This window comes from Drosophila guanche, unplaced genomic scaffold (assembly GCF_900245975.1).
Source record: "Drosophila guanche unplaced genomic scaffold, DGUA_6, whole genome shotgun sequence".
Taxonomy (NCBI): domain Eukaryota; kingdom Metazoa; phylum Arthropoda; class Insecta; order Diptera; family Drosophilidae; genus Drosophila; species Drosophila guanche.
This window is the reverse complement of record NW_022995751.1, coordinates 3,008,605-3,019,977: the sequence shown is the minus strand read 5'-3', so window position 1 is coordinate 3,019,977 and position 11,373 is coordinate 3,008,605. Positions and strand designations below refer to the sequence as shown.

Below are 11,373 nucleotides of genomic sequence, written 5' to 3'. Positions count from 1 at the left end.
GAGCGATAGAGTGTGTGCTATTATCTCGGGTGGCCCTGTCCTTCGGTACGGTTCGCTGGCGGGGCTTACAAGGATAATGAAAACAATTTAACGACTCTCTCGACAATTCGCAGCACTAAAGAGGAAGAGAAAGAGGACAGAGAGCAATCGAGGCCCAGACTAAACAGACAGCACTAATCCTCCTGGTTAAACAAATCTAGAATCCCTTTTTGCAGCCCCCCTCTGAATTTGCTGTTGCTTTTTGTCATTATTTCGCACCCCTTTTTTTTTTGCTTACCCCTTGCCCCACCCATTCCCACCTCCAAAAAATTGCTGCGTGCCTGCGCAAAATATTTTCATTAAAATGTCAAAAAAATATCTGAAAATATTCTGCGTAAAATGTCTTCAAAAAGGGAAAGCGCAAAACAAGAAATATGAAAAAGGCAAAAAGCAAAAAGCAAAAAGGACAAGCTCCTTTGCTGATGAATTCTTGATCCTTTTGCGCTGGCTTAATATTATTTTAACGAAGCGGATTCCCCTCCCCGCTGAGAAGGGCTGCCGGGAGGAGTGGGTCAGTCGGTTTTAAGCCGTGCTGATGGCCAGTAATTAAATGCTTGACATGCCTTCGGGGTGTGAGGTTTGGCCCGGCAAAGGATTAGCGCGGCTAAGAGGATGTCAGAGCGAGCCAAAATCTGCGAGAAATTATGCAGCAAAAAATACGAGTAGATGCGGAGAGAATTTTCGCTCAGTGCAGGGGCAGCAGGAGAGCATTAACGCTGATGCTGGCATTATAATTATGGCATGCAGTTAAGGCGATTGTTTGCCAGCGAGAGCCAGGTAGCTGCAGCTGTCAGGTGTACGGGGCATGGACTCCGCATAAGATTCTCCACTTTATCCACTGGCCATAATTACCCGTTTTGTGGAGGCTGCAACAGGATGTTGTTGCTGCTGACTCATTAAATATTTACAAATTCTCAATTTGCTCAAGTGAGCAGCAAAAGAATAACAATTCCAGATAACAAAAATCAAGAAGCCTTAACGAAAATATTTGCACAGAAGAAATAAGTAAACAAGAGCCAGGAGACTGGAAAGATGTTCTCCAAATTAAAAGAAATCAAAATCATATGAGAATTTTCAAGTGATTGCCGCATGTGGCATGGTGGACGGGAGGCTGCGGGGCTGACAGGAAACGCGGGGAAAACATAAACAAGCAATTTAACAGGCACTCCCGCACACACAAGCTTTAAGGGGTAGGGCCTCTTGAGGAGGAAGGAGCCTGGAGCCGCATCAGAGTCGGAGACTCCATCGCCAGTTGGCAAACAAACGAAGCGTTCAGGCGAAAAAAGTCGGAGAGAAAAAAAGAAGCCTCGAAACAAGCAAAGCGTTTTATGTGCCGCCAACATGGCCAACACATGCATGTGGCCTCGGTGTGTGAGTGTGGCTGTGTGTTGCTGTGTGGCACCGCAGATTTCTCTCACACACACTCACACACAGGCCACACGGCCTTAAAGTATGCCGCAAGTTTTTCACGCTCTTTGTTAATGAAATTTTAATCAAGCTGCCGTTGCCGCTGCTGCTGCCGCTGCTGCTCTTGCTGCTAGCGAGAAAGAGTTTTCCTGCCAACTAAGTTTTCCCCGAGCACACATACGCCTGCCCCTTTCGTCAGCTGCGGCTCCTTCAAGCAGGGATTCATTTTCTCTCTTTTATTTTTTGTTGTTTGCCAAATAGCCAGCAGCTTCATTAGCACTCATCCGCCTGCTCCGCTCCTGCCACGCGCTGCGTATACGTAATAATTTATTTAAAATGCAATTCGTTTATGCCAGACATTAATCATTCGACAGTAAACGATAAGATGTCGAGGAGAGTCACGTTCTGAGGCCTGCTGCATTTATTAACAATTTACGTCATAAATAAAATTGAAAAACATTCATAATGTCAGAGACGAGAGACGAGAGTGGGAGAGGGAGAGGAGGAGAACGTGAGAGCATGGACTGATGGCAATTTCATAAATTACAGGGACACTAACAGGGAGAGAGAGTTGTGCTGGGTGTGAAAGAGCGTTAGGATCACATAAATTAGACAACAAATTTCCATGCAAAATGAGAACAACACGCAGGCACACAGGTAAATCACAAAGTGGCCCCAAAATGACAACATTACTCGCGAGAGCAGGAGCGTGGGTTGGGGGAGAGGCGCCTAAACTCCTCCCTTCCCTCCCATTCTGTGGTAGTTGGGCGGTGAAAAAACACTTTTACTTGCCAGGTTTTTTTGTTTTGCTTTCATTTTTTTAGCTTGTTTGCCCGTATCAGGCAGTTGTTTAACATATTTGTGTTTTGCTGTGGCTGTTACGCCTTTTCCTGGCCAACACAGCCGCAGCCAGAGCCGCAGCAAACTCCGCACCCCGCCCCACCACGCATTTCGAGTGAAAAATGTTCGCTTAGCACGGCAAATAATTATTTCTCGCTTACTGCCAACTGGCATGCCATTTTGGCCAGGCTTTAAGGATGGCTGTCGGTCGACGGTTCGTCCCTGATTCTCACCCTCTCGCACGGCTTTGAGTTCATTATGTGAATTTTGAAATTGTTTTTCTTGTTTTTTTATTTTGTGTTTTTTGCTGCGGGGCACAGAGCTACAAAAAAAGGAGAAGCGAGACTCCAAATGCCAACACGTTGCCCCCTCTCATGGAAGGCAAACAGCAATAGCAACAGCAGCAACCATCCCCTCGTTGAAAAGGTGTTGAGTTGAGCCAAATTACAAAAAAATGCTGCTTTTGTTGCTGTGCATATTTTTCTTTAATGATTTGAATATGCAAAGCGACGGAGGGACAGGGCGAAAACAAAAAGAATTTTAATTAGTTTACCAAATGCTCTTCGGCTGCAATTAAAGCCATGAATGGCGAATGCTTGGCAGCAATAAACAGAACAATGATTATATTTCTGCTCAGCGAAATTCTTCTGCTATTTTTAGTGGAACGAACGAAATATCCGATTCGGAAAACTAAATATTTAAACGTTTAATTTATGCTGGAAAAAGGCAAAAATTGAACTAAAGAAAGGCAAATATGCAAAGCAAAGTGAATTGATTTGGAAATTCTTATGCAATTGGCCTGACACAGAAATGGAAAATGTGGAAAACCAAAGAAACAGAGTAGAGGAAAATGTGTCAAATTGTATATCAATCGAATATTTTATACCTAGGAGCTTATAGATAACTTTAAGAACTTCATTTCAGTCATGGTCTACACCCAATTGCCTTTATCCTCTTGCTCTCTGAAGACTTTGAAGTCTCCAGACTGCTCCCATAAACATCATTGCCTTGCGCTCTAGACTACACGGTATTCAAAGCCTGAACCAGATCCTGCCAAGATGCCAATAAAGAAAAGAAAATTCCCATTGATTTCTGTACCTTGCCTGGAATTTAAAAGCAACAGCAGCAGCCAGAGGAGTAGGAAAGAAAAAAACTATTTCCCATGCAGCAGAGCGGCGGCGGTGGCAGCAACAACGAAATAATTCGACTACCTTTCCGTTGAATGTCTGGGCAGTGTCCCATGACGTGAACCCAGAAGCAATAAATGTTCAAATCAATTGAAACGTTTTGCCAAAGCCTCACACCCCCAGCTGGATCGAAGCAATCGAAGGCAGTGGAGCCACCCCCGCAGATAAATGGATGAGTGAGGGGATTGGAGTAAAGGAATGGTTTTTTGGGCAGCTTAAGGCGGCGATTTGGTTAGCCCCAAACAACAGAAAATCGATAGGGGGATGCCGAATGAACACCAATAAGGGAAGAATGTCAACTGTGTTTGGCACTAGTCCGGTGATGAGCACAAGGAACGGGCAACAGAGCAGAATCCTGTCCCATATTCGAGGCTGGCAAACTTTGGGGACTCTGTATGGATGCGATATATGGACCAGGCAGCGACAAAAGTCGATGGCAATAAAACGCCATTTGGTCATAAAAATAGTCGAACGTTGCAGGGCAAAGTGAAGGCGACAACTGGCCCGAGGGGAGAGTCCCAGCCGGACTGGGTGCGGGGGGCAGCAGGCGATTGGAGGGTGTCCTGTCTGCCAGAGCAAATTACGAATTTTGCATATTGCCAGTGGCCAGTGGCATGCCTGGGCCAGTCCTTTCTTCTCCTTTCTGCCTGCTCTCTGGTTTCTTTGCCCCTTTGGCCCATTAGGGCATTTGGGAGCCGGCGCTTTGGCTATGCCACTGCCGCTGCCTGCCGGGCGCTGGCTACGGCTTTGGTGTGTCGCCACTTTGCAGGATGAATGACCCCGAACCCGGTATAGTTGCTGCCTGCCGGCACTTGCCCCGTCGGCCAATTCACTCGTCTCTATTCCCCCTTTTGGCAGCGGAAATTGCGCACACGTCACAGGGCAGCAATTTTCATATAACCGTTCACCATTTCTTTCTCGCACGAGGGTTGTGTAGGCCATAATGAAATCGGGATTGGAATGCACATTATATTTATTTAGTGATGGAATCGTGCCATGACAGGGCACGATATCCAGCAAAACTTCTACGGTTTTACACCAGAGACAGACTCAATCCAGTCCAGGTAGTCGATAACATTCGTAAAAGCGACTGGCTTGCCAGAATCACATCCCGTTGAAGACACAAATGAGGTGATTCCGATCAGTTTGTTCTCATCTTCGGGCACCAGCGGTCCCCCAGAATCTCCGCTGCAGACGGACTTTTTCTTGTCAGTGCTTACACACAATTTGCCTTCCACATTCCCGTATTCTCTTTCACATTTCGATACATCCAAGATCTCCAGTTTGACCCAATTCAAACGATCGACTACATTTCCGTTTAAAACGGCTGAGCCCCATCCAGCGGCAATGACTGACGTGCCGGGCTTAGTCCATCGTTTGCCATTCAAGGGTGATGGCAGTGGAATGCTTTGAATTTTGTCATTGAATTTCATTTTAGGAGTGTGAATCAGGGCTATATCGTGACGGAAGTTGTTATGAAAAATTTTACGGAACTTCGGGTGCCGATAAATGTATTTTTCCTCCACTGTTAGAAGTTTAGCATTATTCTTGTTTTCAGAGCCATAGGAAACGGTTATCTTTCCTTGCAGCAATTTAATGCAATGAGCAGCCGTGAGTATCCATTCATCGGATATAATGCTGCCACCGCACCAACTGTCCTGAAAGGGAATTTTGGATGCGATATTAAGTCCAACCAGATATGGAAATTGTTCCTGCTTGGCCTGTTCTCCATTGACGATTCGCAGAAGTTGGTTTGACTCTCCAACAATAAAGAGTTGAGCCACCAAAAGGCACCACAAGATTACCATTTTGTTTGTTAAAACTTGACTTAATATTTGCTTTGAGTTCACTCTCCTTATATACTGTTTTTTTCTTATCTAAATCTATTAAAATTCCACATTCCGCATAGTTTCAATGACAAGACACGTGTACGTGATGAATGGATTGCTTCCCGTTTCTAATTTATGGCTTTTTTTGGTTTCAGAAACTCTGCGATTGTAAGGAATGAAAAGAGTGATGCTTGCGCTTATCCGAGTTGCCAAATGGTGAGTTATCTTCAATACAAATATTTATTTTAAATGCTTCGCTGCACAGGCAGTTCCATTCGTGTGTGCATTGTGCTGCCGTTTGTGTTACGTTTAATTGATTTTCGCAGCCGAATGCATCAAAAATGAATGCGTTCGCAATTAATGACATTACCGGTGTGCATTCCCCGTCCCCTCCGTCTACGTCCCGTCCAGGCTGGGTCAGATACAGAGGCAAGCGGTCTTTTTTAATAAATTATCACCATTATCATTATTAAGCAAATGGAATACTGCACAGAGATCTGCATAATGGGCGTGGCATTAATTGAATACGAGTTGAATTTAATTTCTGAATAATTATAAACGGAAGATAAACTGCTGAATTTTCGTATTAAAAATAAAATCCTATTTAAACCGCAGCTCGAACAGAAGCAGCCGAAAATTGAACGAAAATCTACGGAAAAATGTTTCGCTGACAAACTCCATAAATAATTAGTGGAAAATGTGGCACATCCATATGTATCTTTTGGTGGCTACGTGGCATGGCCTTGCTGACACACGCAGCCCCAGCCCCAGCCCCACGCACTCTGCCTTGCCCATGTAGGTCATAGACTGCGCAAAAAGCGTTGCATACCTTCTGGCTGTCAATTTATTTTTCGCGCTTCGCATGTTCTTTGGCCATGTTTTTCGAATTTCCCACACCAAAGCCCTGCCTCCTACTTTACCCTACCATCCATTCAGTCTCTGAGGCAGTCTTATGTCCTTGAAATTTATGCGTTCAACGCAGGCAAACCGCCAAGTGTTGAGCACATCGGATGGCAGATAGGCCCAAGTGCCACATGGCGTGTAATGCGCTCATTATGTTGCCTCTCCCCAGCACACACACACACACACACATAGATGAATGCCACATGCAGGGAAGGGAACCTACTCCTGGCCGCCCTTGGAACTGGGCCAATGCGTACGGCATTGTCTTTTGGGTTCGCCTCCACCAGGATATAATAACAACAAATTATTACACTTGCCAGGGGACCCTTTTCGGGCGGTGGAGAGGGTTCAACGGGCTTTCTGTTGTAACTAAATTAAGCATATCGTTGATAACTCAACGCAGATCGGACGAAACACGATAAGCCACAGTCTTGTGTTGTGTCTTTGTTGGGGTTTATGCCCCAAAGTTGTAATGGTTTGCTGTCTCCCTCTTGTCCCTGGCCATGGCCTTGAGCAGGAGCCTGTTTATCGATTTTGCCATAACCACTTTGCTTAGAAATATCCATCCTATCTGCATTTCGGTTGCCAATCAAGCGGACAAGGCCGAACGAGTGTCATTAAAATAAATATCCATTGCGTATACGCAACGCTGCCAGCGGTGCTCTGGCTGTCACTCATCGTTTTTATTTTTATTTCATAATTTTGTCGTGTCAGTTGCTCTGAGCCATTACTCGTTGGCTTCCTCACAAAACCCAATTGCACTTCCGCATCACACAGAAAAAAAAAACTCCAGCAAACAAGTTTCGTGGAAAAGCCAGATTATTGCAATCATAAATTTTTATGATTTTTCCATTGGTTGCAGCTCTCGGCTCGGTGGCACTGCCAGCCCAGAGGGACTCTAGTGTGCGTGGGAAAAATACTACTCGCATGCCGCATGCCGCATGCCGCCGCTGGCAATTTTATGTGAATTTAATAGCCTTGCAGATATGATGCAGAAAATTATTATAGTCTCGCTGTCTGCAGTCCTTCGCTCTTGGCTGAAAAGAAGCGATAAAGGAACGTAGGGAGCAGCAGCATTTTATATATATTTCGATTTATTGATACATATTCGCACATCCGGTAGAAAGGTTGTTTTTCTTTTGCGTGGCGGCGGCCATTAAAAGGAAATTTAATATAAACTTAGGAAGATGGAATGACGGGGACGAGGCTGATAAAAAGAAGCATATTGACAATGCCGCAAGATCCAACCGTCCATCAATCAATCGGGCTTGACAGCAGCTTCAGGGGTCTGTGGCAGGTAAAGAAAAAAACGCAACAAAAATTTGAGAAGTAATCTAATCCAATTACTCAACACTGGCAAACAAGCAGCAGCGGTTTGCTCCATGCCACGCAGGGTGCTAATGGACGAACGACGCCCCCACATGGCGTAGGATATCACATGTCTACGAAAAAGTTAAATAACCGAAGGGCAATCCCAAAGTATCAATAGCCAGGAAGCAGCTACCAGCACGAGGCCAGCTGGGGGGCAGATGGGGTTTAAGCCACGGGCGCCACACACATTTACATCATCAACAACCACCACCACCACCACCACACAGAAAAACGAATGCGTTTGATTATTAACCAACAAAAGTGGGTAATGGGTGGTGGGGAGGCGGAAAACGAAGTGCAAATCCTCACCAAAAAACACAAATTGAAATCCAAACGCATTCAATGTGAGTCCTCCCAGGGTTCGTAGAGGGTTTCTTCTCTCTTTTGTTGTTGCCACAGGGCTTACAAGCTACGGAATATGTTTCGGGGGAGCCACAGTAGCCGAAACCGAACCCAAAAATTCCATTCTATTGACGAAATTATCATTTTTGTTGCTTCAATAAAATGACAGGCCAAAATACTAATATGGTTTCAGTTTTTCTCTTTGCCCTAAGCAGGCTTAGGCATCAAATTGAAAATATAAGCAACGGCGGCAGTGCTGTGGGTGGAAAGCTCTTTGTTCGGAGGGTGATAACAATGGCGAAGAGAAGATCTTAGGCTGATTGGATGGCAGAAGTTTGTTGACTGTGATGATGGGGACGATGGTGATTCTGTGACATTGATAGGATATATCGATGGAGGAGGAGGTAAGAACTATTCACAATTCACCGCAACTTACTTAATCATTCAAATTAATTCAGGGTTTAGTTGTACTTCCACTCCCACTCGTATTTCGTAAGCAACCCCTCAAGTGATTTATTTTCCCCAGTCCATCCCCCGGAACACAACTTCACCTTTCACTTTCGGCAATCAAATAGCAATTATGCCAGCCCATAGTTCAAATATTTGCCACTGACACTGATGCTGATGCTGAGCTTTCCTTCTACCCTCAGGCCACCCGCCGTTTATGCAAATTTGTACGGGTTAACGTTTTCATTAAATGCCATGCCCGGCCACGCCTTATCTCTGACGGACAGTACGGACAGTACGGACAGGGACAGGCACAGGGACAGGCGACGGCACTGACTGCTCCTGTGGCATCTCGACTAATTTCAATATCAGCAAACCGACTCCGATCCGCCTCCTCCAGGAACTTGCATTAATTTTCACATTTAGCCATAAGCCGCAGGAGGCGTGGCATTGTTGATAAACCGCCGCATCAGAGCATCCGCTTCCCCCTACTCCCCGTAGCACCCCAGTTCCTCTTCTTTCTCTGTCTCTTGTAACGCTCCCCAGTGTCTCTTGTGTATCTCTCAACCGTTGAGGCGACACAAGTTTCCCCAACAACAAAAACGATACCCAGTGCTCCCCATTCGGTTGGGGCCTCCCAGGAAGTCCGGGACACAAGGTAGCCCGGAGGACACATGAGCAACAACAACGGGTTCCAAGGGGTCAATTTGGAGAGAGAGCTTCAAAAAGGGACAAGAATTTTATAAACTACAGTGGAGAATGGAGTAGATGGAGCATGGCGGAGCAGTCTGTCAGCAGAGGGAGTGTCTGGGGCCAGCATATTTATAAACACATTAAAAACGCTTCACTGGCATCCTGGACAGCACTCTGCAACCCATGCCAAGCCACATTCCCGCAAAGGATATGAGAACTTGATGAGTTATCAGTTGATTGTCGGGAAGGACTCCGACAAGGACTACTATTCCTTCTTCCTTTTCTGTGGAAGGAGTGCGCTCCTCTGTGTCTGAAGTATATGTGGGCTCGTTGCAAAATTAACACAAAACAAGTCAAAGTCAATGTTTGACGATGGAATGGGGAACTGGCACTGCTCCGTGCTCCTTGCGAGCATAGAGGAAATCCCACAGCATGTTTGAAAAATGTCAGTTGCACATGAGACAACCGGGAAACCTCAAACCTCAAGAATCTCGGCAGTCATGCTGCACCAGAGAGTGGGGCCATGTGTGTGTGTGTGATGAGGAATTGCTGCTGCAAGTTGCAGCTGACGGTTGTTAAGCTTGTCAACATGCAGCGACACTAAGTCTCCCCAGAGAGGAAGCGAGAACCCGACTATAATGCAGGAGGCAGTCAGCTGCAGCGTCTCAATTGAATATGCCACATCCTCACGCTACACATTTTCCAGGTCAAGGCACGTTTGACCCGGTTCTTATCTAAAAGTCAACAGTTTAAATGCCATTTAACATTTTATGGCTCACAGAGAGGGAGAGACTTTAGGACTGCTTGGAGGATGGTAGGGTGAGCATAACGATTTGTAACCTTCATGTTAATACTCCCGTCGAGTTATTTATGTAAATTACTTGCAACTGCAATGCCAACTACTCGGAGGATGCTGCTCCTGCCGACGAAGCTCTGCCTCTGACTCTGACTCTGGGTCTCTGCTCTTCTCTCCTCACTGCCAGCATTCATGTTTTATAATTAAGTCTGTAATTTAAGAGGGAAGGAAACTTTTTTTGCTTGCAGCTTTACTTGACTGCATTCCTTGTGGCTTACAATTTGGTTGAACGCAAACTTTTCGTTTTGTTTCGCCCCCGCCTCGGCTCCGGCCACCGCCCTAAAAGCAGAAAAACGCAAGAGGAAACGGGAAAGACAGAGAAAAGCCGTGCGAAAAAACGGAAATGTTAACAACTACTTTGACATTTGCCATGGCTCCACGACAGAGAGAGAGAGAGAGAGGATCGGGGGGCTGGTGGTGTTTGTTTGCAAGTTGAAATTACTTAAGTGCCAGCGCGACGAGCCGTGTGAATGCCAAACTGAGTTCCCGAGTGAATAAATGAATGCAAGGGGTGTGACCCGTGAATGGAAAATGGAAAATGGGCAATGCCAGGGCTCTGGCCCGAACTCAGACTCATAGATTAATGTCATTGCATTAAAGCGAATTAGGGAAAAGTATTCGCTAGCTTTCGCTCAATCTCTACATCTCTATCTGCCCCTCTCTCTCTCTCTCTTTTTCTGTTGCTGCATTCTCTCTTTGCTCTTGCTGCATTGCCTCAGTGCCTCTCTGTTGCTGCTGCATTTCCCTACGCCCGGAGGGGCTACCCTTTATACACAAAAACGAAGCGAAAGAAGTCAAAACCGTGCTGCAGTGTCGAGTGTAACAAAAGTTACTCGTGCCCCCAGATGCAGCCAAGTGTGAAGGACAACAGCAACAACTGCAATCAAGGGAAAGGGAAAACGGGAAAACACAAACACAGACGCAGAACTGATGCACAAAACCGAATGCAAAATACCGTAGAAGTGCCAAGGAGTGTGCACCTATTCCTGTATACCCTGTACCCTGATATCTGTGAAGCCTTTCCACGCTGCTGTTGCTGCTGCTGCAGCTTCCCTCTCCTGCTGTGTGCAACGACTGGCCCGTTGCATGTCAGAGGGCAAAAATGTTAGTTAAATTTTGTAGTTACATTTGCTTTGTGTTGCACAGCCCAGTCTGCCGCACAGCATGCCCCATAAGGCATCCGGCGGGTGAGAGAGAGAAAGAGTTGGCAACTCAACTGCATGCATAGTGCATAAGTCAGTCAGTCAGTCAGTCAGTGAGTCGAGGGGGGGGGAGGGAAGAGCAATAGGAAGAAGCAGTCCGGACAAGTTAGTAGTCCTGGCATGACTTTAAGACTTATTGTTCGTTGACTTTTTGGCAGCAGCTCGAGTGGATCCCCCCCCGTCGTGTGCTCCCTCCGCCTTGTTCATTTCCATTCGCACTCGCTAGCACTCGTCCTCGTACTCATACTCGTTCTCGC

At 46.0% G+C, this 11,373-nt stretch overlaps 1 protein-coding gene across 1 annotated transcript; it reads right to left on the bottom strand.

The window, feature by feature from the left end:
- Positions 1-4,428: 4,428 nt before the first annotated feature.
- On the bottom strand, positions 4,429-5,290 carry LOC117587432 (serine protease 3-like). The gene has a single exon (XM_034278108.1). It carries the CDS (start codon positions 5,279-5,281, stop codon positions 4,499-4,501), a length of 783 nt encoding a protein of 260 aa, XP_034133999.1. The 5' UTR covers positions 5,282-5,290; the 3' UTR covers positions 4,429-4,498.
- Between the last annotated feature and the right edge of the window lie 6,083 nt (positions 5,291-11,373).